This window comes from Chiloscyllium plagiosum, unplaced genomic scaffold (genome assembly GCF_037043375.1).
Source record: "Chiloscyllium plagiosum isolate Xiang-an unplaced genomic scaffold, Cpla_swu_hap1 HiC_scaffold_4, whole genome shotgun sequence".
Taxonomy (NCBI): Eukaryota; Metazoa; Chordata; class Chondrichthyes; order Orectolobiformes; family Hemiscylliidae; genus Chiloscyllium; species Chiloscyllium plagiosum.
This window is the reverse complement of record NW_028270142.1, coordinates 35,166,128-35,193,289: the sequence shown is the minus strand read 5'-3', so window position 1 is coordinate 35,193,289 and position 27,162 is coordinate 35,166,128. Positions and strand designations below refer to the sequence as shown.

The window sequence follows — 27,162 nt, the reverse complement described above, 5'->3', positions numbered from 1 at the left end:
GAAACATGAAATGAAAATCGAGACATGTTCAACAATAGGCAGATGATTCAATCTACAAGGTTATCACCTGAGCAGTTAAGACTGAAAGTTACTCTCATATTTCCTTACAATTCAGTTCTTGCTCCATTCTTCTGTATTGATAAATGGAGCTTTTCCTTTTTACAGCTGCAGACTGATCTCCTGTGTATTTCCAACTTTTCCCTGTTTCTGTCAAGAAAACTGCATAATGTTGGGTACACTACTTAGCATATGCCAAATGTACTATATGGGGAATAAAATAAAATAGATGTTTTGCATACTTTGAAACGTAGCGTAAGGTTTTTCTGACATGCAAACTATTCCACAGTTACCTTTATGTTGCTTTCATGGGATAGATGATTAAAATATCTTAGTTGTGTAGCATATTATTTGGAAAATGACTTTGAAATCTTAGTTGTAAACATCATCTATTTGCAGTAGACTCAAATGACCAAATGGACTACCTGCTCCAACTTACAATGGAAAACATTGCAGCAATAAGGTAATCAATAGGAGGGATTTGATTGTGCACTTGAGCAATACCTCATAGTCAGACACAGATATATATCCTGTCAAATAGAACCATTAGGCAAAGTGAGTGTTTTGAAAACAAGGACAGACATCTCTACCAGTTTATTTCAAAACACAAGAATAAATAAATGCAGATTTAATTGTGAAAATCAAATCCAACAAGATAAAGCTGTTTTGTTTTCTCTTCAGGCCTGACATTCAACTCTTCAACCATGAGTGGGCAATAACTCTGAACCAGAAAAAAAATGTTTGTCACAGATTAATATATAAAATATTCATTTTAAAGGTTGTATCTTCCTAGGTATTAATTGAGTCCATTTTATAGTGCAACTTAACAGTTTGTAAACTACTTCTAAAAGTATTTTTACAAACTTTCTAAATAATGATTTACAAGTAAACCAAAGAACTGTGGATGCTGGAAGTCTCAAACAAAAGCAGAAATTGCTGGAGAAACTCAGCAGGTCTGGCAACATCTGTAGACAGAAAAGAGAGTTAATGTTTTGAGTCCAATAACTGACTGAGAAAGGGTCATTCGACCTAAAATGTTAATTCTGATTTCTCTCCACAAAAGTTGCCAGACCTGCAGAGTTTCTCCAAAAATTTCTGCTTTTTTGTTAATGATTTACAAGTGACCAGCCGAATTTCTTTTTAGAACTGAGTCTCAAACAAATGTTGTGTTTGCTGTGCCATTTTAAGATCTGCCAAAGCACATACTCTTCCTAATTTAGCCTGTTATGTCTCAATCTAGTTATTAAACCAAGACACAATAATGTATATTTGTATTTACATCATACATTTAATTCAATTAAGCATCTCTAGGCATTTCATAGGAGCATTATCAAGCATACTTTAATATTGAGGCAGATAAGAATTTTAGGGTAATTAACCAACATTTCCTGAAAAAGATTGAGAGTCCACACAGTGGAAAATTGGTGGAGTCAGAGAGTTTAGGGAAGGAATTGCAAAACTTTGTGCATTAACAGCTTAAATCAGATCCATTAATTAAGGAAACAACTGAAATTGGGGATGGTTCAACAGACAAGAATTTGAGGAGTCCAAATATATTGGAGAGTTGTGGAGGCTGGAGCCGATGGTAGGTAGAGAGAAGACCATGGGGTCAATGCTAGTTAGTGACTATAGGGTAATGGATGAATAGGACTTGGTGGGAATAAGAATGTAGGCAGCAAGGTTTTGAATGCAGTGCAAGAGGGCAATGGTTTTGTCAAGTCTAGAGATAACAAACAGGTTTACAGGTAACCTGCTGATTAGAGTTCAGCTGTAAGTGACCTAAGGCAGGGATATTTTTGGAGGCAAAATAGATTTCAGTTAAGCAGATATATATATATAATATCTCATGGTTAAGTATAACTCCAATATTGCAAATGAAGTAGTTCAGCTTTCGGCTCTTGCCAAAAAGGGATGGTTAATGGCTAGGGAATGGAAATTACAGTAGGCACTGAAGGCATGGTTTTGATTTTTCGGAAGTTGAGAAAAATAGTGATCATGTAGAGTTGAATGTTATCAGTACACATGTGAAAAATAACATTGTTTTCTTGAATATTGTTGCCAAGGAGCAGAAATAGGAGAATGCAAAGTTAGATCTTTGGGGCATGTCACAACAAATAGTGCAGAATCTGAAAGGGACGATAATGTAGGCTTCAATTCAATGGCTACAATTAAATAACTAAGAATGAAATGAGACTAGTACCAGCCCACTCAACTGTGAGAGGGGTTGGAAAGGATGCTGTAGACAGATTGAGGAGAAATACTTTAACACTATTATGATCACAAAGGACGTAATCTGTGATTTTGAAAAGGGATGCTTCGGAACAGTGGCAGGGCTTGAAATCTGATTGGTAGGATTCAAATATGGAGATGTGGGGAAGATGGACATGAATTTGGGAAGTGACAACACATCAAAGGTCCACGGAGAGGAAAGGCAGTTTGAAAATGCAGCAGCACTTTGGAAGGACAATAGGTTCAAGGTTTTTTTTGAGCAGAAACACATGATGGCAGATTTGTTAAAGAGCAAGACTGTGTACCTGGTCAGTGAGAAGTGTTTCATCAACCAACATGGGAACCACGGAGAGAGGTTGCTCAGCTGTTTAGCAGCAGTTGGCTCAAGGCAGAAGAGATGGGTCCCATGGAAAGATTTAGCTGAGAGCATGAAGGGAAGAAAGTATGACAGTAAATTGAGAATAATGCATGTTCAGGATAGGTTAATGGAAGTTTGGACTGGCTGAAGCCACTGATTGCACAGTCCCTGTTTTGGTGACAAAGAAATAAAGAGCCTAATGCACTTCTGGTTGGAGGGGAGGACAATGGAGGAAATGGACAGTTTTAAGAGGTCTATCTGTATCACAGAAAAGACATTTAGGGTTATCTGACTATACCAGGATAATCTGGAAAAGCAGTTTTGGCAGATGACAACAGGACTCATGATTGATTCATAACAATAGAATTTTAAACAGCTCAAAATAAATTCTATTTTTTTTGGAGAGCAGGAAATCTGCTTCCCCGTTATGATGTTGACATGGATTTTAACAAAACATGGGATCAGATATATAGTGTAATTGAAGATTGAATTCCAGAATGTTTAAATTCGTGTCATCTGTGGAATTTTTGCTTTAGGTACAAAATAGCTTTGAATCATATTATTTTGGAAATAACTGTGATGAACCTGCAATTGGAAGGAGTTCTAAACCAAAGTAATGAATTAGCGAGTGTCCATTTTTAATATTTCTTTGAATTCAACTCTTCTTGTTTCTAGGAAACTTTTCATTTCATTAGATACAGCCAGTTAGTTCCATTTGGGTTTGTGGGGAAAAGCACCATAATAATAATCTGAAACCAAAAGAGAGTATGCTGGAAAATCTCAGCAAGTCTGGCAGCATCTGTAAGGAGAGAAAAGAGCTGACGTTTCGAGTCTAACTGACCCTTTGTCAAAGCTCATATAATAATAATCTGTCTTTAGAAAAATTCAGCCAAAACAGTTGGGGCGGCAGTTTGTGTGTGTGTGTGGGGGGGGGGGGGGGGGGGGGGGGAGGGGAGGGGGGGAAGGAAGTGGAGATTCTAACATAGCAGTATAATTTCTCAGCAATGGGGGATGATTTCTACACAGCCTCTTGCTACTGGGGGCAGAAGAAACTCTGTAGCAAGTCGCTGGGTGAATGGGGAATCAGTCTCTCTCTTTATTGCCCTGGGTGAGCCAGTTTCAGATTAGGGACCATTGCTGGAGCTGGGGATGGGGTACTGTTCTCTCTCTCTCGCCCCTCATTGGGGCTGCTGGTGGTGGGGAGGAGGGCGAGGAGAAGCCAATCTCTCCCTATTACCCTCTCACTGCTGCTGGAGAGGGGCAACACCCTCACTGGGTGCTATCTCCCCACAACCTTCCTCTCCCTAGAAAGTCTAGTTGCCCCACAGAGCCTTACTGAAGGGTTTGGAACATGGATTTCTCTCCATACAGACCCTGATGTGGCAGGTTGGGTTTACAGTATAAGTCAAAAGGGCATGGGGATGAATGGTGGTGAGTGAGTTCCCCCCCCCCCCTCTCTCTCTCCATAGCACCTTACTGGGGTGTGGGAATAAAAAGTGAGTCTCTCCCCCAACGTTCTCCCTTCTGTAGTTCTCTCCCTCTCTTGCCCATCCCTTTGGTGTCGGGGCTTGAGTGAAAGGGGAGAGCACCCTGCAGCAGCAGCAGCAGCATAAGACCCCGCTGCACTCCGATCCCCCTGGGGGGAGATACCAGCACCCAAGGCCGCTCGGCCCGCTGCCCAATGGCCAGCCTCTCCATTCCGTTCCCCCCCCGCCCCCCAATGCCTGTACCTTGGACTCCCTCTGGCTCAGGGTTGAAACCGGGGAGACGGGTGTCTCTCCGCCGAGCCGCTCGTTTTCTTTCTCTGTGTCCCCAGCGCCGGGGCTGCTGCCGGTCTCCTCCGCTGGTATTTCCCGGTTTGGCATCTTGCACTCTCCCTCCCCGCTCAGGGCATTCCCGGGAGCGAGCGAGCGAGCAAAGATCGGGGAGGCGCCCTGGGACGGGGTAGGCGCCTGCAGAATGATGAATGAATGACTCGACTGGCGGCGGCTGGCTGCTTCCTTCCTCCCGCACCGATGGCCACAACTCCCAACTCTGTGTGGAGTTTATTCCTCTCTCTCTCTCTCTCTCACTCTCTCTCTCTCTCTGTCTCTCCAGTGGCTTTTACCCTCCGGGCTCCTCACGTACTTCCGGCTGCGTGATGGATAAGAACAGCCGAGGGAGAGGCTTCAATCCCGGGAGCGGAGTCCGGGGAGAGGAGCCCGGGGAGAGGAGCCCCTGGCCCGGGGAACAGTAGCCTCACCCCTCGCTGCTGCTGCTGCTGCTGCTGCTGAGGCAACTTCCCAGCGCCCTCGCTGCTGTCCAGCCCAGCACCTGTAGCTGCCCTGACTTCTTGTTGATCAAAAGTCTCCCTCAGAATCCCGGCTTGTGTTGTTGTTGTTGTTTGCAGTCGGCAACCTTCCACATGCCAGCACCGTGCAAGTGTTGCTCAGCGCACACTCCCGCCCGCTCTCACAACTGGTTTAACTTTTATGATTTGCCAATGCGCAAAACAAGAATGACAAGGATGTTCCCTAGATGGCTATGTTCCCTGCCCTCCACTGGGGTAAGTGATCCTTCTACCCAACTGCCGCTTCAGACTAAAAAGGAGGCATTTAAACAGCAGGTTTGGAAGTTTAGAAAAAATGTTCCACACTTTCTGCCTGTCAGCAGCTTTGCAACAAATTGACGCTTGGCTGTTCCTTAATATACGCACGTCTTTCATTCCTGCCGTTTGCAACAAGATCCAAGCTTAATCCGTCTCTTCTATCCTTGATTATGCTTATTTCTGTTTGAGTTTTGCTCTGACTGTTTTAGTCTGTCAAAGAATGATTTTTTTAAAAAATTGGATTCGGCGTTTACTGAAAGGTCAGATCATTTGCAGACCTGGCTCAAGTGGTAAACGAGTCAGAATTGTATCTGATCGCACTCTGGCAAGATTATAAATGGCCACGTTACTATAATTACACATTTAATATCACTCACAATTGTTCCCTGATGAAGTATAGACCAGAAATTTACAAAGTAAAACAGAAGCGATAGGAATTAATCCTTTGCAAATTGTGGAACAATTTGTACCACTTCATAGTCAAACTAAACTGAGCAACATTCACGCGTTAAGGTTCCCCGTTGAGCTTAATGGCGATCGTGAAATTACAATATGAGAATTTATTCCTGCGGCAGCTATTTAAGATTTGGAATTAACAATGCCATCAATTATGGAGCTGACATCACTCTCCAGTTTGGAAGCAGATAAAGTAGTCACCGAAGCTGAACTCTAGCAGGTCCACAATTGCTACTGAAAGCGTTTTAATTTCCTTCTGAGATTTTAAATCATCTTTTGAGCCGGCTGCCATCCACAGCTTTGAAGACAATGTGCAGAATTTACTCAGCGACATGGGCACTGGAGAGAACGAAATAATAAAATTCTCAATGTCGTGGTGGGGGGAGCCCGATTTTCACCTTAAGGTTTCAACCACGAGATGAGAATCTCTCTCGTGAAGGTCCTATTTGAAATAAAAATCAGGAACGGCTGGGGAAACTCCAAGTGACTCCAAAGTTTAAGTCTGTTTCTCGCTGTAAAGATACTGCCAGACCTGCTGAGTCCCTCTATCACTTACTGTTCTTATTTCAGATTTTCAGCATCCACAGCATCTTGCTTTTATTTGAAGGCCTTATTGGTAGGTATTGTCATCCCAAAATCTTGCCTTGTGTATTTGCAGGTTGTATGTCCCAGTTGGTGGGAAGATATTAGACAGTGCCAATTCCTGACTTAAAAGTCAGAGTGGTTACTCAGTGCTGCGGAAACCAGTGTTTTCTCTGGCCATCCATGTTGGCCATAATCTCGGAGCATCCTCCATGGGCAGCAACTGCCTTTACTCTCCATCAATGGAAATTGGCATTGACAAAGCACCAGCCTCACCACATCATCATGGCATGCCTTGGACTAACTTACCACAGTTCACCAGATCATTACTGCATCTTACGCATTGGAAGAGAGTGCATCATGGGCCTTTTGATTTCTTTGTGATCACTCATTTTGTGTTTACTTGCATATTCACAGCTTCTCTGTCTTGCCTTTTTGCGCATCATGCATTCATTCAGAACTTACAGACTGCAGTACATCTACCTTGTGACCACATACAGAAAGCCAAACTGCTTGTTGTGGTTGCCAACACTGAAGAGTCAACAGCATGGACACGTTACTGTACAGGACTGTGCTACATCCATGTCACACTCACAGCATATGCCAGATACTTATGTCACAAACACAATACATGCACTTCAACCAAATGGCCATGTCTGAATGTTGAAAGGGAATAGCCCTTAGTTCAGTCAAGAGGACTATAAGTAGGGGATCTCCCAACAGTGAGTCTAGGGCATTGCCTGATTTCTGGCTAAGGAGCTGACCGTTGTCAGATGGGCATTTGGTGCAATCAGGGTCCACATCCTCACCTTCTGGAGTTTGGTCCATAGTCATTCCTGCAGTTTGAGTCCAACCAGATTGGGATTACTGTTTGGGGAGCTTTACAGGAATCAGTTGGGGGTTGATCTACCCTCAGTTGGTCACAATCAGTCTGGGAGTTTGGCCATCAAACATCAGGTGGAATTATCGGATGAATGCTGTGATGGGGAATTTGGGGGAGAGTGGGGATTGGAGCCAGCATCATTGGATGCAGAGGGGACAATCACTGTACAGAGGGATAGTTTAAGACATAAAGGTGGATGCCGATATAGCATGACAGGACAAGGAGGGCATTCAATGGTCACGAGCACCCTGGTTTCAATGGGGCTACATTGGATAATGATGTTGAACACAGTTATGTGGTAAGCCTAAGACCTGTATACACTGCAGAGATGAATAGAGAAATAAAGTGGTTGGGTGGGAACAAGGGGTGGGGGGGGGGGGGGGGAGGGGGGGGTTCAAACCTGAGAGGATTGACATAAATGCAAAATGGAACATGAAGATTGTTGGGGGCACCATGTGGAGCCTATAACTCCCTCTTGATCAATCTGGAAAGCATTCCATCTTTAACTGAATGACAACCGTGCAATAAACATGAAAAATGTCTGCTAGTACACCCAGACTGCATGGAATAAATTTGGTTGTCACCTGTGTGAGATTGGGCTCCACTCCTGGGCAAGGTGAGGATCTTCAAAGGGTGAATGCAATAGTCAAGTACTGTCACATTCAACTAAATGTCACTGTAGTCCCATTAGAGAGACAGGCGACTGATGGTTTAACCTGAGGGTCACCTCAGGCAAGGGGTGAGGTTGTGAAGGCATGGTAACCTCAGCTGGTGTGGGAATTGAACTGATATTGTTGGTGTTATGCTGTATCACAAATCAGCCATCAACTAACTGAGCTAATCACATGAAGAAATCATGGCAAAAGATCCCCTTAGGCTGCAAAGGAACTTCTGGTGGGTAAGAGTTTAAGGAGTTCTGGGTGAGTAGTGGGTGGTACTGCTGTTGAATGTGAATGTCCCAGGGCACTGTAATCAAACCATTTGTCATCTGGAGCTAGGCTTATGATCTGAGGTGGTGAGTGACCATGCTATGTCTGTGATACATTTGGTATGACTGTCTGCTTCCAATGACATCCAGTGATCTGTGTGGGATCTCATATTCCTCAACCTACAAATGTTTTAAGGCAATTTGTGCCAAATCTCATGGTTTCATCACATTTCTTTGTGATGCTATCAGTGTTACTCCCTGAGCTTGCAGCTTTGCCAACATAGCTGGCTTCTGCAGGTACAGGGTATTATAGACGGTACTTAAGTTACGTTGCATGTCATAATGTAGCTGACTTCATTAAAAGGAAAGGATTGAATTTTGTCAATGTATGAGTCATCTGTGATCATCACTAACACATCTTAGAAGTCTGTGTCAGGTACGCTGGAAGCTGCCCTTATGTCTATAACCTTGATAATTCTTAGGCTCCTGCTCCATTCCAAAATCCAGATGCCTCATGAGAATGGCTGTTGGGTGATTCAAACTTCCGACTCCAACCATGGCTGTAGAATTTCTGTGCAACTCCTTACCTGGGGTCAAACATTTGATACAATGCAGTCTATGATTCCACCAGGGTCATTGTGGAATACACAATGGCCTCCTCAAGATAACGTTCTGATGCTTAGATTGATCTGGAGATGTCCTGAATGAGTGATTAGGAAATGCAGAGGGTAGAAAAGGTGAGTAGGTTTGGGAGGATGAGGTGGTTGACAGCCATTGAAGGACGATGCTATATGCAAGATTGAGAATGGTACTCCATGAGCCTTGGTGAGAAGTAGGTGCAGAAGTAGAGTTAGAGTGAGTACAAAGTAGCAAAAGAAGAAGATGACATATCGCCTTGCAGACCTCAGAAGGTCATTAAGTTGACTGCAGCATTTCTGCACATTCTGTCAAACGGTGGCTGCTTTGGACAAAGGCTGGCAGTGTCTGGTGGTCCTGGAGAAAGTGGACAAATTTTCTCTCTATCACCCCATCCAGGCAGGACCATTGGGTTCCTGTTGATGAAGCGGGGTATTATCTTACCTCTCTTGTCTATGTTGTTCTGAATTGCATAACACACTAAGGCTACTTCTGGCTTGCAGGAAATAGTGTGCAGCTAGGTCTTAAAGGTGGTGCCCATGGCATGAATACCAGTATATCCTAGTATTGATGACCACTTCTGCTTCTGCTGAGCTCAAGAATGTATGAGAGCCATGTCATGAAGGTAGGATGTATAATTAATGAGATGAGCAGAGAAATGTGTGGGAAAAGTCACCAAGGCTCACAGAGGAAAACCCTCCAAGAAACTCCCAGAAATAGACACTGAGCCAAAATATAAGAAAATTCAGCCTGCTCTGTTTTAGTAAGCAAGCTGTTCAGCTTTCAAAACTAGTTCACTCATCCAAATGCAAGTTATGTGGGTTCAGAAAATAACATTTTAGAACACAATATGTGACTAATAAGAGACATGCATTCAGTGCAGCATGTTTGGAAGAGATAGGTGACTTTGGACCAATGGTTCTCAACACTTCTCATCACTGGGGAATTCCTCTTGGCATTTCTGGGTCTGTTGTAGATCGACAGAGATTGATGAGTTTACAACTCCATTGCCATTGTATTATACAGCTACCAGGATGGTAGAAAGTGAACTAGTTGGACCTTAGTCTCATTCCTGCAGTTGTTATATTCCTGTGAAAGAAATGCACTGGCATGTCCACTGTTCCTGTTCTGTGTTCAACACTGTACTTCCTGGGTTACATCTACCCTTCCATTAACTTGCTAACTACTCAAGCAGCAGTACAGTACATTATTTTCAAATACAACTTAGTTGCAATGTCTTCTGCTTATGCTTTCTAATTTTTCTTACTTTTTAAAAATCTCTCCTTTATTCCCTCAATCCGTTCTGTTTATATCTATTCATATATTTATTTTGTTTTACTCTTGCTTGCCTGTAGTCCCTTCCTCATTATTCCCTCTGTTTATCCTTTCATTTCAGGAGTCACTTTTGGGCAAAATATTTGCGAGGTATCAGATGCAATATTGATATTGTTGTTCAGTTATTGGATTAATGTTTACACTGCAGATATAGTGCAATGTCAGTGATAAGCATGAAAATCCAATTTATGCTGTTGGGTGCCAAATCTGCCATTATATAATTTCTGGCTGGTATTTTAGCCTTGTGCTGAATTAAGTAAGTAAAGACAAATTGAATTTTAATGTGAATATGGATGAGTTCTGTCTTAACACATTTACATTCAGGAATAAATAACTGGTATCAGTATAAACTACCAGATTTTCATTGAAAAAAAAAGATCCACTTCACTACTCATTCAGGTAAAAAATAATCTGCTTCCCTTATCTAGTCTGGCTTGTATGTGAACCCAGTCCAACACCAACATAGCTTACTCTCTGAAAATAAGGTTCCAATCATTTTTAAGAATTAGTAAATACACCACTTTAAGTCTAAACGGTTTTGTTAAAATATGTCTACATAATTTACTCAGGCTCAGTGTGTTTTCAGGAAATTGAAATTAGTAGAAGACAGAATATTTGTTGCAAATATCTGATTTATGGTTTGGTATATAACGTTTAGTTTTGGAAATTAAAATTTAACAGTATTAATTGGGATAAATGAAATTGAAGTGTGTCATATTTATCACATTTTACAAGTTGTGGTCATTGTGTTTTAAGAGGTTACGAGCTAAAAAGATAGGATTAGATCCAGCAGCTGGGCTTGCTGAGCTGAGGACATGCTTGCAATAATGATATTCCAGAAAGATTATTTGTTTTAAGAGTTACGATACATTAGTTAGGTTCATTTACTGAATTCTGCGGCTGTAAAACACATTTCCTTCATCAGATCAAACAAGAAATTGTAAATAATGGTTACTGAAACCTAAGATTCAGGTTAAGGATTGGTCAGAAGTAGGCTGTCATTGTTTCAGTGAGTAGAGTTCAAAAAGATTGCCAGGTTTCAATTTATCTTGGTGTTTGTTTACTGGGAGAAGTTGCAATTAGGAGTTGGGAGGGTATTAAACTGAAGAAGTGCTATTGTTAACTGATCCAGGCAGTTGGGCCTCAGAAATCCCAGGAGGTGGTGGCTCCATGCCATGGAAAAAAAGAGTTAGGGCTAAAACAAAGCTCTGAGAGCCATTGATAGTTCAGCTCAATCAGAATCACTAACCTTTTTATGCTAGGTGTGTCTCCAACCATTGGAGATTTTTGGCAAAATCCCATTCACCTCAAATTTCATTGGGGCTACTTGATGTCACATTTGGAGCCAAGGGCAGTCATTCTGACCTGCCCTTGATTGCACTGTCAGCCACATTTAGCATCACTTTTCTGATGTTTGAAAGGGAACTGCTGGGCCCTCTTTAATTGACTGGATTGGCTTTGTTATGCTTATTTTGGCAGGAAATGCCTGGGCAATTTTTCACATTGTCTGTCTGGTAGTTGCTGTTGCAGCTGTACCAGAACAGCCTGACTAGGCATGCAGCTAGTTCTGGAACACGGGACTTCAGTGCTATAGTCGGGTGTTGTCAGGGTCTGGAGCACTTACTGCAACTTGTGCCTTGCAAAACCTGCGGTAGCTGATTTGCCTGAAAACTGCCGTCTTTAATGCTATGAGAAGCCCCGCCTCAACTTGCCAATGAAGCATGTTCCAAATGCTCAACTTCTGCTACCTTGTAGAACAAAAGCAGCAGATGTATAGGAACAGCTTCATCTGCAAGTCATACACTATCATGATTTGGATCGATATCTCTCTTCCTTCATTGGTGCTGAATAAAAGTATTGGAACTCCCTTCCGAGCATGCTCTATGGCTGTATCTGAACCAGATCGATTACCGTTCAAGAAGAAGCTCACTATCATCTTCTTCAGGACAGTTAAGAATGGGCAATAAGTTCTGGCTTAGCCAACAATACCCAGATTTCACAATGAATAAAGAAAATACAGGGCAATTTTGATTCTGTGCATATTGTTGATATTTCTTTTTCAAAGTAATGTCTAGGCTAGTGAAAATCGATGCTGAAGAAATAAGATGCTTTTTCCAGTGCCACACTTTTCGACTGCTGAAGAAATAAGTCAAATTTAGGTAAAAATCAAAAGAATTGCGGATTCTATAAATCAAAAACAAAAACAGAAATTGCTGGAAAAGCTCAGCAGGTCTGGCAGCATCGGTGAAGAGAAATCAGGAGTTAATGTTTCAGGTCCAGTGACCCTTCCTCAGAACTGGATTTAGATATTTGCAAATTTCTGAGTAAAATAATTTTAAATCAAAACTCAGTAGTAGAAAGCTCCAGGGACAATAAAAATCAGACCTTCCAGTGATTTTGGTTTGAAAATAATGAAAACAATTGTTTTACATGGGGATAAAAATTAATGGGGATATGCAGGAATATAGGGTTGAGGTTAAAATCAGATCAGCCATGATCTTATTGAATGGCAGAATAAGCTTGAAGGGCTGAATGGCCTATTCTTGTTTCTTGCTCATATGTGACATAAGTAATGCTAATTCAAGAGCATATACTGTCATTTCTATATGATCACTAATTTGTCTGCTTTGTATGGTAAGACCTCACATTAGGTCACATTGCTTAGTGTCATTTATTTTTAAATTGCTTTATTCTCCGTGGTTTGTTTCTCTGAGTTACGATTTCTGTTTTAATGTAGTCATCAGAAGTATTGCACATTGTCATTAGCAGAGCAATGGAAGAGTACTGTTAAGAGCTTTGCTGCAACCTCAGAAGTTAGCTTGGGAGGTTCTCAGATCAGTATGCTCCCAACTTGCTCACTGGCTTGATCCCATCCTGCTCAATCTCAGTACTTTCATTCTACCTTGTGCCTTGCTCCCACCCTGTTCACTGCTGAGCTGGTTGACTTCCTACTTCATTGCAATGGTCATAACTACTATCATTGTTTCAGGGTCCAGATAACTGAGAACAGAGAGGCAATCACAGAGGATCAGAGAGAGACTCGTTGGAGATCAAGAAGCAACTTCATGGGGACCTCAACTTTCGTTTATACACCTGTTATGAGAAAGCCTGATTCACCGCTTAATTGTTTCATTTAAAATCGCATTTCTAAAGAACACAACTGGATGTTAAGCAAGGAACCCCTGAGCGTTTAAATAAGTTCTGAAAGAGCTGTTTTGTCAGTGAGTTAAATTGTGAACCAGCTGCTACTTTGAAAATTGTGCACTTCCTTGGCTTTAGAATGCTATTATCATCTCCCTGAAGATAATACAAGTAAAGACATGGGGAGATGCTAAATTTGTTCATGTAACTCTTCCATTCTGTGCAACGTTCACAGCTATAATTGTAGAATCCCACATGGGCTGCTCAGGTAGTACCTGGCAGTGATGCCTGGCTCAGGAAATCAATGTAGTCCATTTGGCACTCCTTGAAGTTGTGCTACCAGAATGAATTATTTTCCCCTTTGTTTAAATACACAGGAACAGTACCAGACTGATTAATTTGTACTGCAGAATCAACGTGCTTCATAATTGACAATTGCTACGTAAGAGATTGAAAATAATGGAGCCACTGCAAAAGCAGATGATATTTGAGCTATTAAATGGTTTTAAGAACAGAAAGGAAGGAAAGAATTAGAAAGAATAATAGATCAGAAATCAATGCGGAAAGCAAAATAAAGAATTAACAAAACAAGTTGTAAGAAGAAGTATTTATTTGTAATGATAGAAGCTGCAGGAACCAGAATAGCAAAAAACCTGAAATGAAACAATGTGAAAAAAAAAGAAAATTTGAAAGCTTTCAATAATTAGAACTAAAATTAGATTTTATTGTCATGTGTACTGAAGAATAGGGATACATGAACGCAGTGAAAAGTGTACAAAGTCACCATTCTCCGGTGCCATCTTGGTTACAAAACTAGAGTAAAAAAAAAATTTAAACGAACCAACATGTAAGAAAACATCCAAATTTTAAAGTTTAAAATTATATCTGTAAACGTACTTGGAACAATCAGTTACCATTGTGGGTACCTGGACCTAGCCATGGCATGGACAGCCTGTGAGTCTCGCATGGACAACTGGGAGGAGCTGCATTCTTGTTGCTGCTGACGATGCTGCTGCCGTCTCTGATCACTGGCAGGAGCTTTGCCGTTGCTGTCGATGCTGCCACATCCAATTGCTAGGGCTGCCAGGAGGCTACTGCCATCATGAGAAAGGCCCGCTCTCACTTCTGATGTTGTGCTGCTGCCTTTTTCAGTCACCTTGGAGACCACTGCTTCAATCCCATCACCTCTGACTGCTGGGAAGCTGCTGCCATTCTATGCATTGCCCACTCTTTCTGCTATGCTAATGCCACTGAATTACAGTAAAAGTCTTTTAAGAAAAAAAAACTAAGAAAAGAAAACTAAGAAAAACAACAAAAGAGAAGTCAATAAAGAAGAAAAGAAAAAGTAAGAAAGGAAGCAGGCGGGAATCAGATGAGCATGGGGCTAGCCCTGCTACTCTGCTGCGTCCATCTTGAATAAGAAATATGAAACAACATGAAAAGATAATAAATGTGTAAAACAAAGAGGAATTGCTAAAAAGGGGAAGGACTGAAACTAGAAATGAGAATAAAGATCAGAAATTATCAATGGAATCAGAGAAAACAGAAAAATAAGTACAAAATAGAGGAAATGTTAAAGGAGAATCAGCGAAATAGATGAATCAATTAAAAAGTGAATAATTTTGGAGAAATATGAAATGACTCAACAAAAAGGAATTAGTGCAAGGAACAAGGAATCATTCACTAAAAACAATACAATCAGATTATAATTTGTGAAAAATAGGATTCTGGAAAATAACAGATTCAATTCAAAGATAGTGAATGAGTCAAAGAACCACTTAATGGTAACAAAAGCAAGAATCAGTTTAACAAACAAGTTGTTTCGGTGTGTATAAATACACAAGCCAATGAATAAGCAACAAATGAAACAAGGGGAATTGGAGACAAGGCACAAAGTCATAGCAAGAGAAACATCAGCAAAAATTATTCTTTCTCTGATAACTTTTTAACAAAATATTCTAAACAAAAGTAACAGGATTAATGTTTCACCATGAGTAGCCAATATGGCAGATTATGGCCTCCATTTTCTTTACAGCAGATGAGAAAAGTGGCCAGTTACCATCCCTCTGCAAGGTTAATGGGTAGGGTGTGTGGGGCTCATTTGTTGAGATCTGGGGGCATTCGAGGCTGGGGAATTTACTGGTGAAAGCCCCTAGTTTTGCCTCTTACCTTCCCCACCCTCTCTTGCTACAGCACCACCCAATGAGCCTATTCCTCAAAAAAGGCTGCTCACTGGTGTAGCTCTTCAAGGCTGCACAGCATGGACGTTCAGAGATGCTTTTCAGCTCTTTGAAGTTGGCAGCCTCGGGCAAGATTTCAGTTGGATGAGAAACTGACTCGATGATTGAATGAGAAACTGACCATCTTCTGCAGCTACACTGGCACCACCCCCCACCTTTTCCTCCGCTACATCGATGACTGTATCGGCGCTGCCTCGTGCTCCCACGAGGAGGTTGAACAGTTCATCCACTTTACCAACACCTTCCACCCCGACCTCAAATTCACCTGGACCGTCTCAGACTCCTCCCTCTCCTTCCTAGACCTTTCCATTTCTATCTCGGGCGACCGAATCAACACGGACATTTACTATAAACCAACTGACTCCCACAGCTACCTAGACTACACCTCCTCCCACCCTGCGCCCTGTAAAAACACCATCCCATATTCCCAATTCCTTCATCTCTGCCGCATCTGCTCCCAGGAGGACCAGTTCCAATACCGTACAACCCAGATGGCCTCCTTCTTTAAAGACCGCAATTTCCCCCTAACATGGTTGACGATGCCCTCCACCGCATCTCCTCCACTTCCCACTCCTCCGCCCTTGAGCCCCGCCTCTCCAACCGCCACCAGGACAGAACCCCACTGGTCCTCACCTACTACCCCACCAACCTCCATATACAGCGTATCATCCGCCATCATTTCCTCCACCTCCAAATGGACCCCACCACCAGGGATATATTTCCCTCCCCTTCCCTATCAGCGTTCCGAAAAGACCACTCCCTCCGTGACTCCCTCATCAGGTCCACACCCCCCACCAACCCAACCTCCACTCCCGGCACCTTCCCCTGCAACCGCAAGAAATGCAAAACTTGCGCCCACACTTCCCCCCTTATTTCCCTCCAAGGCCCCAAGGGATACTTCCATATCTGCCACAAATTCACCTGCACCCCCACACACATCATTTATTGCATCTGCTGCACCTGATGTGGCCTCCTCTATATTGGGGAGACAGGCAGCCTACTTGCGGAACGTTTCAGAGAACACCTCTGGGACACCCGGACCAACCAACCCAACCACCCTGTGGCTCAACACTTCAACTCCCCCTCCCACTCCACCAAGGACATGTAGGTCCTTGGACTCGTCCATCGCCAGACCATAGCAACATGATGGTTGGAGGAAGAGCACCTCATCTTCTGCCTGGGAACCCTCCAACCACAAGGGATGAACTCAGATTTCTCCAGTTTCCTCATTTCCCCTCCCCTCACCTTGTCTCAGTCAAATCCCTCGAACTCAACACCGCCTTCCTAACCTGCAATCTTCTTCCTGACCTTTCCGCCCCCACCCCACTCGGGCCTATCACCCTCACCTTGACCACCTTCCACCTATCGCATTTCCAACACCCCTCCCCCAAGTCCCTCCTCCCTACCTTTTATCTTAGCCTGCTGGACAAACTTTCCTCATTCCTGAAGAAGGGCTTATGCTCGAAACGTCGATTCTCCTGTTCCTTGGATGCTGCCTGACCTGCTGTGCTTTTCCAGCAACACATTTTCAGCTGAGAAACTGACCAGACAACACTTACACACCCAATTGGTACATGATCCAATGAACTTTCTCTGTGAAGGGGGCAAGTAGTTAACTGCTCCTGATGTCGCTTGTCACAGTGCTGAGCACTAAATCCCAGCCCATGAACTATGTTATTCAAGGAAGCTTGGTTTACTGGTCTGGCATAGGATTGTTAGCAGAGTGAATCCGCGACTTTACCTTTTGATTGTGACCTTGACATGAGCCTAACTCTGTTAAAATTTAACCTGCTTCTGGTGCAACCCAGTATCCATTTCTGGATACATATGATGTCATCTAAATGCCGGTATAAAAGGAATCGTAATTCTGTATTTCAAAACTTACTATCTGAGAGAGATATGTAAACAGAATTAAAAGCCCTAAAATTGTGTGTTTTATATGTGTGTGCATTTTGACTTCTGAGGGTGAAATTTTCTCCTCCCCTGGGTGGTAAAAATAATGGTGGGCATGACAACTTAATGGAGTGAGTCCAAGCATCAGTTTCTTGCTTTTGCGATAAACTGTCACAATCGTATGACTCTAAGTCCTTGCTGCTCAGGAGGCAAGTCAACATTCTTACACTCAGGTGGTGAGGATGTATATGCATCTCATTAATTGCATAACTCACCAGAGTTAACTTTACCTTCCTAATTAACTTCTGTCCAGTTGAGATCCTCAGCACTTCAGATACTCAATTATACATAGCAAATGTATACCTTGGTCTCAGACCTGCAGTCCAGATAAAGTATTTGCCTTTTCTCTCTCTAGCAAAACATTGTGAATGTTCATTGGTGGGCTTGCAGCTCTAGCAAAGTAGAAAGTCCAATGTGACCAAGGCATGATCTGTTTCTGGGACATCGCGCAACTCAACCGGAGAACATTTACATAGCAGCTTGTGACTGGAGCTGGAAACGTATCTCAGCAGGTAAGGTATTAGGGTCTGGTGGTACAGCATAGTAACATTTCAATGTGAAAGAGTGGGTATATGTAACTGAATACCACGATACTTTGTCAGCTTCAGAGGTGGTGCATGTGGCTGCAACATGTACAGCAAACATCATGCTTATACCTGAACAGCATGATATGTCAACAGGAAACGAGAGGCACAGTTAGGGCGGACTTCTATCGGTCAGTCCAGGGACTGAGTAGTTTTTGGTTTGGGAGTGTTAGTTGTGGTCAGTCAGATATTTGGTTCAGTGTAAATCTGTGGATGAGCAGTATAGAGGTTAGATGATAGTCAGTTTGGAAGCCAGCCAAATCAGTCCTGGCCTTCTTAATTGATCAGTCTGGGGCTGAGCCACAGTTAGACAGAGGCCAGGTTGTATGTAAACTGGGGGGTTTGTAGGGTCTGTGCATGGTACTGTTGAGGCCTTGAGCTGTAGAGTCTGGGATTGACATGGTTATATTGAATAGCTGAGGGAATGGCTAAAATCTTGGAGGCAATTGGATGTCCTAGTGTTGAACGTGGTAGAATAAGGGAGGATAGTGGACAGCCTCGAAAGAAACAAAGGTTGAAAAAATTTAAGTGACTCTGATCTCAATCTGGAGAGGATGAGTGCCAGCAAGTTCAAAGGACCTTCGATTGTGAAGGGCTCTTCGGGTAAAGCAAGCATATTGTTTGGAATGTAATCGGTTGTAATTGAAATGAGGTGGGAATGGGGGGAAAATGAAGTGTCATTGGAAAGGGGATTGTGAACTGGTGGGAAAGCCACGGGTGGTGGCTGATATAGTGAGTCATGGGGAGTGTGCAACTACTCCCAGAAACACAAATCATGAGTTCCCCATATTGATCCAAAAATCAACTCTCAATACACTTTCAATTTCAACAAGGCTGCCAACAAAGTAACATCTATTTTTCTGAAAGTAGGTGGAGTTTTTGGATGGAATGTGTCTCCAACTGAAGGGCTGCTCAATATTCAGAAATCCACTGATTATTCAATCTTGAGTATCCCCCTTCAATTCCCATTCAAGCAGCATACCTATGTACCTCTAGCTATTTAAATGTCTTGTAATGCTGTGGTAGTGTGCTTACTTCGAGACCAGAAAGTTTGGTTTCAATTCTCATGTCAGGATGTGATGGCCATGGAGATGAGATGTACCATGTCCAAACAGGATCATTAAAAGCATTTTTCCAAGGTTTTGTGTTGCAGTAATCTCTCTACCACTCAGCCAGAAAATCTGGGTTGTTATGGACCAGACAAAACCCCCCTCAAAAGTTAGCCTGGATCCTAACGTTTTCTTGTTTTAAAGGCAAGTGCCAGGGGTTGCATTCCAGATGCAAATTGATTGGTCAAGCTACCAGTCTTGAAGCAAAATATACTTTATTCATATACTAAAGTTAAAAGACAACAAACGAAAGAAGAAATTAGAATAACTTTATTGGAACACTTACTAAAAGATTATTTAACTACCAAATTAATGGTTCAAATATAGTAACATGCCATAAATAAACCCTTGTTATAGACAAATTTGGCAAAAAATATTGTCTCGCATGTAATTCTAGCAGAGGGAAGAGAGCCCCCAGCTTTTAACTGTAAACAAGAGATGAGAAACAGTTTCCACATCCAGATTCAAGATCCCTGCAGCAACTGCTACCAAGAAACTGAAACCATAAAATACTGGCTCATGGGGAGCTTGACCCCACCCATTCAGGCTGCTTCTATTGTTCCAACTTTAACAAAAACAAGCTGTTTTCTTTATTGGATTAAAACAACCAGTCTTTCACCCCAGTCTCAAACTTTCTTCATTTAAAAAAAAATAATAAAATACACTTCTTAGGGCCATAGTATTGTCACAGGGTTCAAGCCTCACCTGCTGTATGTCATAATAGATTGATTTAAAAAATACCTCACACTGTTCATGGGATCTTGTGGCACAGTGTAGTGTCCCAGCCTCTGGTTTAAGTCCCACATCACATGAAGGTATATCATAACAGGTTGATTATATTTTTCCCTTCATACTATCCAATTATCACTCAATCTCTCAAGTAATTACACGGTGATCTGAGTGGCATCTTAGTTATCTCTCAGGGGTTTAGTCAATAAAGCAAGGAACATATGAGAAACACCTCAGCTTCCGCATTTGCAATGGCAGGTCCTCACTAGGACTGCAAACTGTGTCATGGCAGCTGATGCAGCCTGACAGACAACAAAACAAGTGCCAAGAGAGCTTTGGTGTGGTAAGGTTGATTCACTGGGGGAATGGGTTTGGGGAGGGAATTCAGGTGATTGGGTCAGAGGGGGATCCTGGTTGCTGCATCACATAAAGGTTACAGTGACCAGTTTTTGGGCCAACCTGAATTAGATCAGGACATCAGGATGACTATAGCGCATGTATAGGTGTATGGTTGGGACAGAATGTAATCAACTTAATGGCTGCCTCCAAGCTCCTGTGATTTTGGTGGCACATTGCTGTCTGTTCAAGCCACAACAATGGAGAATCACATGAAAATATACCATCTAGGGACTTGGCCAAATGCAAAACTAAACTCTGTGGGGCATAAGCTACCATTGACAAGGGTGTCATTGTGGGGAAGCAATATCTAGTGGTATCATTGCTAGACTGTTAATCTGTATACCCAAGCCATGCTCTGGGATTCCAGGTTTGAATCTTGCCCTTGACAGATGGTGGAATTTGAATTCAATAAAATTCTGAAATTAAGATTTGCATGATAACCATTGTTAATTGTTGGAAAAACCAATCTGGTTTACTAATGTCTTTTAGGGAAGGACACCGTCATCCTTACCTGGTTCGTGACTCCAGATCCACAGCAGTGTGGTTGACGTTTGACTGCCTTCTGGGATGGGAAATAAATGATGGCCAAGCCAGCAATATCCTCATCACATGAATGAATATCAAAAGGAATGTGACACTCCATTAAGAAGACTTTTGCTTACTGTACTTAGATCTTCCATGAACATAAAAGTGCTGTTCTGTAGTTCTTGTACACTAAAGAATTATTTTTTCAAGTTCAATTGAAGCGATTAATAATTTCTTTCATGTGCAAGCAAGATTTAAAAAATACCTAAAGGGCAACGTTTTCATGCTAAGGATGGTGCATGTATAGAATGAGCTGCCAGAGGAAGTGGTGGATGCTGGTATAATTACACCATTTAAAATACTTCAGGATGGACATATGAATAGGAAGGGTATAGAGTGATATTGACCAAGTGCTGGCAAATGGGACTAGATTAATTTAGGATATCTGGTTAGCATGGGCGAGTTCGATCTAAGGTGAGTAAGAAATAAGGTGAGTGAGTATGCAAGGTGAGTGAGAGTTTTAAGTGTAAAAGGGAAGCGTACAAGGTGCAGGATGCCAGGTTGGTAAGTATCCAGGCAAGAAGGGTTCCAGGTGGGCAGGGGATGGGGTCCCAAGTGGGTAGGGTGCCAGAACATAGGGTGGCAAGGGGGCCAGGCAAATGATGCAGTGTTTGGGTCTGGTGGGTCAGATATCATTGGAGTGGTGCAAGATAGTGTTAAGTATGGTGTTGGTGTTGGTAGAGTAAATTAGTTCTGAGGAGGATGGGATGTCAGGACCTGAGGATTGTAGGATCCCGAGATAGAAGTGGGTGTTGGGTCTCAGGTCCGATTGTGGGGTGTACTAGCCATTGGGGTGGGTGGGTTGATATCAGCTCCAGTGGGCAGGGGCCTCCCAAGGATTTTGGGGGAGTGGGGGTGGGGGGGAGCTTGAGATGGGTTGTTGGATCAGGAACTGGGGAGGTGTAATGGAGGTAGGTGGAAATGGTATGTTGGGATCATTTCAATAGTTACTCAGGTGTTAGACTTGGTATTTAATAGCCTTGTATTTTTCTGAGCAAATATTACATAACTGCAGTTAAAGCCCTCAAACTCTCTGATAAACTGCCAGCAGAAAATCTTCAAATTCCTGGACAATACCCTTGTAGTATGATACCATGGGTTCCCACGCTTAACTCCCATCCATGCTGCAGAAATTACTATCTAACCATTGGAAAATCCAGGTTGATATTTATCAAGGAACCACGTTACTCAAAAATTGACTGGACTCTGAGCATTCAAATCCAGAATCTGAGTTCAGACCACACATACCTGAGGGAATACGAATCTCAGCTGTTTGTTGACTGTTAAGATTTTATTAAAATAAATTGAACAGACAATCTGCTTGTAGTATAGGATAAGATGGAGGAGTCTCATATGAGAGAGCAGAGACACTGATGTAGACCTTTTGAGCTAACTGGCCTGTTTCTTTTTGGTGCTGTTAATCCTATCTCATTCTTTGTTATTTAATACATATACGGTGACATGATCGGAAAGAGAAAGAGTCAGATGAGAAAACTAGTATGAAGATAGGACCCTGGAAAGCTCCTCAGTTAATAGTTATAGTCATAGAGATGTACAGCATGGAAACAGACCCTTCGGTCCAACCCGTCCATGCTGACCAGATATCCCAACCCAATTTAGTCCCACCTGCCAGCACCCGGCCCATATCCCTCCAAACCCTTCCTATTCAAATACCCATCCAAATGCCTCTTAAATGTTGCAATTGTACCAGCCTCCACCACATTCTCTGGCAGCTCATTCCACAGACGTACCACCCTCTGCATGAAAATGTTGCCCCTTAGGTCTCCTTTATATCTTTCCCCTCTCACCCTCAACCTATGCTCTCTAGTTCTGGACTCCCCGACCCCAGGGAAAAGACTTTGTCTATTTATCCTATCCATGCCCCTCATAATTTTGTAAACCTCTATAAGGTCACCCCTCAGCCTCTGACGCTCCAGGGAAAACAGCCCCAGCCTGTTCAGCTTTTGCCTGGAGCTCAGCTCCTCCAACCTTGGCAACATCCTTGTAAATCTTTTCTGAACCCTTTCAAGTTTCACAACATCTTTCCAATAGGAAGGAGACCAGAATTGCACGCAATATTCCAAAAGTGGCCCAACCAATGTCCTGTACAGCCCCAACATGACCTCCCAACTCCTGTACTCAATACTCTGACCAATAAAGGAAAGCATACCAAACGCCTTCCTCACTATCCTATCTACCTGTGACTCCACTTTCAAGGAGCTATGAACCTGCACTCCAAGGCTCTTTGTTCAGCAAGACTCCCTAGGACCTTATCATTAAGTGTATAAGTCCTGCTAAGATTTGCTTTCCCAAAATGCAGCACCTCACATTTATCTGAATTAAACTCCATCTGCCACTTCTCAGCCCATCTGGTCCAGATCCTGTTGTAATCTGAGGTAACCCTCTTCGCTGTCCACTACACCTCCAATTTGGTGTCATCTGCAAACTTAATAACTGTACCTCTTATGCTCGCATCCAAATCATTTATGTAAATGACAAAAAGTAGAGGGCCCAGCACCGATCCTTGTGGCACTCCACTGGTCACAGGCCTCCAGTCTGAAAAACAACCCTCCACCACCATCCTCTGTCTTCTACCTTTGAGCCAGTTCTGTATCCAACTGGCTAATTCTCCTTGTATTCCATGGGGAACCTTGTCGAACGTCTTACTGAAGTCCATGTAGATCACATCTACTGCTCTGCCCTCATCAATCATCTTTGTTACTTCTTCAAAAAACTCAATCAAGTTTGTGAGACATGATTTCCCACGCACAAAGCCATGTTGACTATCCCGAATCAGTCCTTGCCTTTCCAAATACACGTACATCCTGTCCCTCAGGACTCCCTCCAACAACTTGCCCACCACTGGTGTCAGGCTCACTGGTCTATAGTTCCCTGGCTTGTCTTTACCGCCCTTCTTAAACAGTGGCACCACATTTGCCAACCTCCAGTCTTCCGGCACCTCACCTGTGACTAACGATGATACAAATATTTCAGCAAGAGGCCCAGCAATCACTTCTCTAGCTTCCCACGGAGTTCTCGGGTACACCTGATCAGGTCCTGGGGATTTATCCACTTTTAACCGTTTCAAGACATCCAGCACTTCCTCCTCTGTAATCTGGACATTTTGCAAGATGTCACCATCTATTTCCCTACAGTCTATATCTTCCATATCCTTTTCCACAGTAAATACTGATGCAAAATATTCATTTAGTATCTACCCCATTTTCTGTGGCTCCACACAAAGGCCGCCTTGCTGATCTTTGAGGGGCCCTATTCTCTCCCTAGTTACCCTTTTGTCCTTAATATATTTGTAAAAACCCTTTGGATTCTCCTTAATTCTATTTGCCAAAGCTATCTCATGTCTCCGGTTTGCCATCCTGATTTCCCTCTTAAGTATACTCCTACTTTCTTTATACTCTTCTAAGGATTCACTTGATCTATCCTGTCTATACCTGACATATGCTTCCTTCTTTTTCTTAACCAAACCCTCAATTTCTTTAGTCATCCAGCATTCCCTATACCTACCAGTCTTCCCTTTCACCCTGACAGGAATATACTTTCTCTGGATTCTTGTTATCTCATTTCTGAAGGCTTCCCATTTTCCAGCTGTCCCTTTACCTGCGAACATCTGCCTCCAATCTGCTTTCGAAAGTTCTTGCCTAATGCCATCAAAATTGGCCTTTCTCCAATTTAGAACTTCAACTTTTAGATCTGGTCTATCCTTTTTCATCACTATTTTAAAACGAATAGAATTCTGGTCACTGGCCCCAAAGTGCTCCCCTACTGACACCTCAGTCACCTGCCCTCCCTTATTTCCCAAGAGAAGGTTAAGTTTTGCACCTTCTCTAATAGTTACATCCACATACTGAATCATAAAATTGTCTTGTACACACTTAACAAATTCCTCTCCATCTAAACCTTTAACACTATGGCAGTCCCAGTCGATGTTTGGAAAGTTAAAATCCCCTACCATAACTACCCTATTATTCTTACAGATAGCTGAGATCTCCTTACAAGTTTGTTTCTCAATTTCCCTCTGACTATTGAGGGGTCAATAATACAATCCCAATAAGGTGATCATCCCTTTCTTACTTCTCAGTTCCACCCAAATAACTTCCCTGGATGTATTTCTGGGAATATCCTCCCTCAGCACAGCTGTAATGCTATCCCTTATCAAAAATGCCACTCCCCCTCCTCTTTTGCCTCCCTTTCTATCCTTCCTACAGCATTTGTATCCTGGAACATTAAGCTGCCAGTCCTGCCCATCCCTGAGCCATGTTTCCGTAATTGCTATGATATCCCAGTCCCATGTTCCTAACCATGCCCTGAGTTCATCTGCCTTCCCTGTTAGGCCTCTTGCATTGAAATAAATGCAGTTTAATTTATTAGTCCTACCTTGTCCCTGCCTGCCCTGATTGTTTGACTCACTTCTGTTCTCAGCTGTACCCGTCTCAGATTGATCTTTTTCCTCACTATCTCCCTGGGTCCCACCTCCCCACCCCCACCCCCCACCTTACTAGTTTAAATCCTCCCAAGCAGTTCTAGCAAATTTCCCTGTCAGTATATTAGTCCCCTTCCAATGAAAAACAGGATGATTTAGAACGCACAAAGAAGTGAGTGATTTGACTATCGAGTCCTTAACAAAATTTTGTTGAACGGTGGTATATTAATCAGGCCAGACCTTGTAAAAAGAGTTACCAAATGTCATGGATTTTTAAATCATGGCTTGCTGACAAAACATGGTGAATTCATTTCATGCTTTATTAAACACGCAAATACATTTGCACAAAAAAAAAATTGAATCTTGATCTAAGATTGCCAATGCAGACTGGTCAAGGTAATATGGAACTGAACAATTCGATAAAGCCTTTAAATTGGCATTCCATCAGAAGTGTGTTCAAGCAGATAATGAGTATCAGAAAACTGATGAAAACCACAGCATATTGAGTCATAGAGATGTACAGCTCTTGTGAAAAGGTGGCTGGACCTTTAAATCAGAGTATGGTAGCTGACTGCAGTGACAATGTCAGTGTGTTTTACCCTTCCCTGACCATCCTGCACTATGAAGAATCTGTCATATTTAGGGTAATGCATTTCTGAAGGAGCCCTGATCAGAATCTCCTGTCAGAAAAGCTTTCTTAATGTACAAGAGAAGGAACAGAGTGGCAATGTTCATGTGATTGCAGCTCCTTGGAAAATTCAGCCCATTACATAGAGTCTTTTATCAATAAGATGCACTGTACTGTTTGAAGTTGTTTCCACTAACACATTCAGACATAATTCTAATGCCTAGAGGAAAAGAGATATAGAAATGAATTGGCCTCTGAATATTTGCGTTAGTGCCTCCCATGCAGTAGTTTGTTGTGAAATAAAAGTAAACCAAAATAAATAATGGTGAGAAGAATTATGCAGCACCTTGCAGCAATTCTCCTCTACTGGCAAGAGAAGTTAATTCGGATGGGAATTATAGTAGCATCCGAGACCCCTCTGTGATATTCAATATTGAACTTGCTGCGGTGTGATACTCATTATATGTATTGAAAATTTCAGCTCATGTTTCAGTTCACTGTTGGTTTGATTAAACAACTCACCATCTGTCTTACTAAAAAGAAACATTTTGAGGCAGAGGCCGTTATCACAGTAAAACCTTGCGTTTTTATAGCTCGTTTTGCATCAAAAAATGACTACAGGGGCTTCACAGGATAATACATCTTGAGTTGACACTAAGCACAATGGAGAAAGGGAAAGAGTTGGAAAGTAGTAAAAAATGCACCTAAGAGAAGAATATCAGTTAGAAACAGAAATAGGCCATGCAGCCCCTTGAGCCTGCTCTCCCATTTAATAAGATCTTTGCTGATCTGTTTGTTTTGAATTCCACATTCCCATCTTCCCACAATAACTTATAATTCCCTTGCCTAACCAGAATCTAGCTACCTCTGCCTTAAAATTATTCAGTGACTTTGTCTATGTTGCCTTCTGCTGCATAGATCCAAAGTCACACAACCCTCTGGGAGAAAAGCTTCCCCCCATCTCTTTCCTAAAAAGGCAACCCACACTTTTTAAACTGTTAGTTCTAGTCTCACCCAAAGCTGAAACATTATTTTTCCATGTCAATCTTATCAATCCATTCCGGACTATCTACTTCAATCATGTCGCTCTAGTCCTTTCTGAATTGCAGTGAAAACAAGCCCAGACTGCCCAACTTCTTGTCATAAAACTACCAATATCAATATAGTAAACCTCCTCTGAATAATCTCTAATACATATCCATTCTGTCTTTAATCAGGAGACCAAAACTGCAGTGAGTATTTGAAATGTGGTCTCACCAATACCATGCATGACTGAAGCATAACTTCCTTACTTTTGTGTTT

General features: G+C 42.3%; 1 protein-coding gene and 1 long non-coding RNA gene across 2 annotated transcripts in view; one reads left to right on the top strand and one right to left on the bottom strand.

The window, feature by feature from the left end:
• stac (SH3 and cysteine rich domain) overlaps nt 1-5,172 on the bottom strand; it is a 125,953-nt gene extending 120,781 nt beyond the window's left edge. Inside the window, exon 1 of the mRNA XM_043688836.2 lies at nt 4,375-5,172. Coding sequence (XP_043544771.1) covers nt 4,375-4,509 — 135 coding nt within the window. The 5' untranslated portion in view covers nt 4,510-5,172. The remainder of the gene's footprint in view (nt 1-4,374) is intronic.
• LOC148150110 (uncharacterized) lies at nt 5,052-21,211 on the top strand. The gene is made up of 3 exons (XR_015756930.1): nt 5,052-5,189; nt 17,741-17,897; nt 20,696-21,211. It is a non-coding gene; the product is annotated as an uncharacterized LOC148150110 (long non-coding RNA).
• The last annotated feature ends 5,951 nt before the right edge of the window (nt 21,212-27,162 follow it).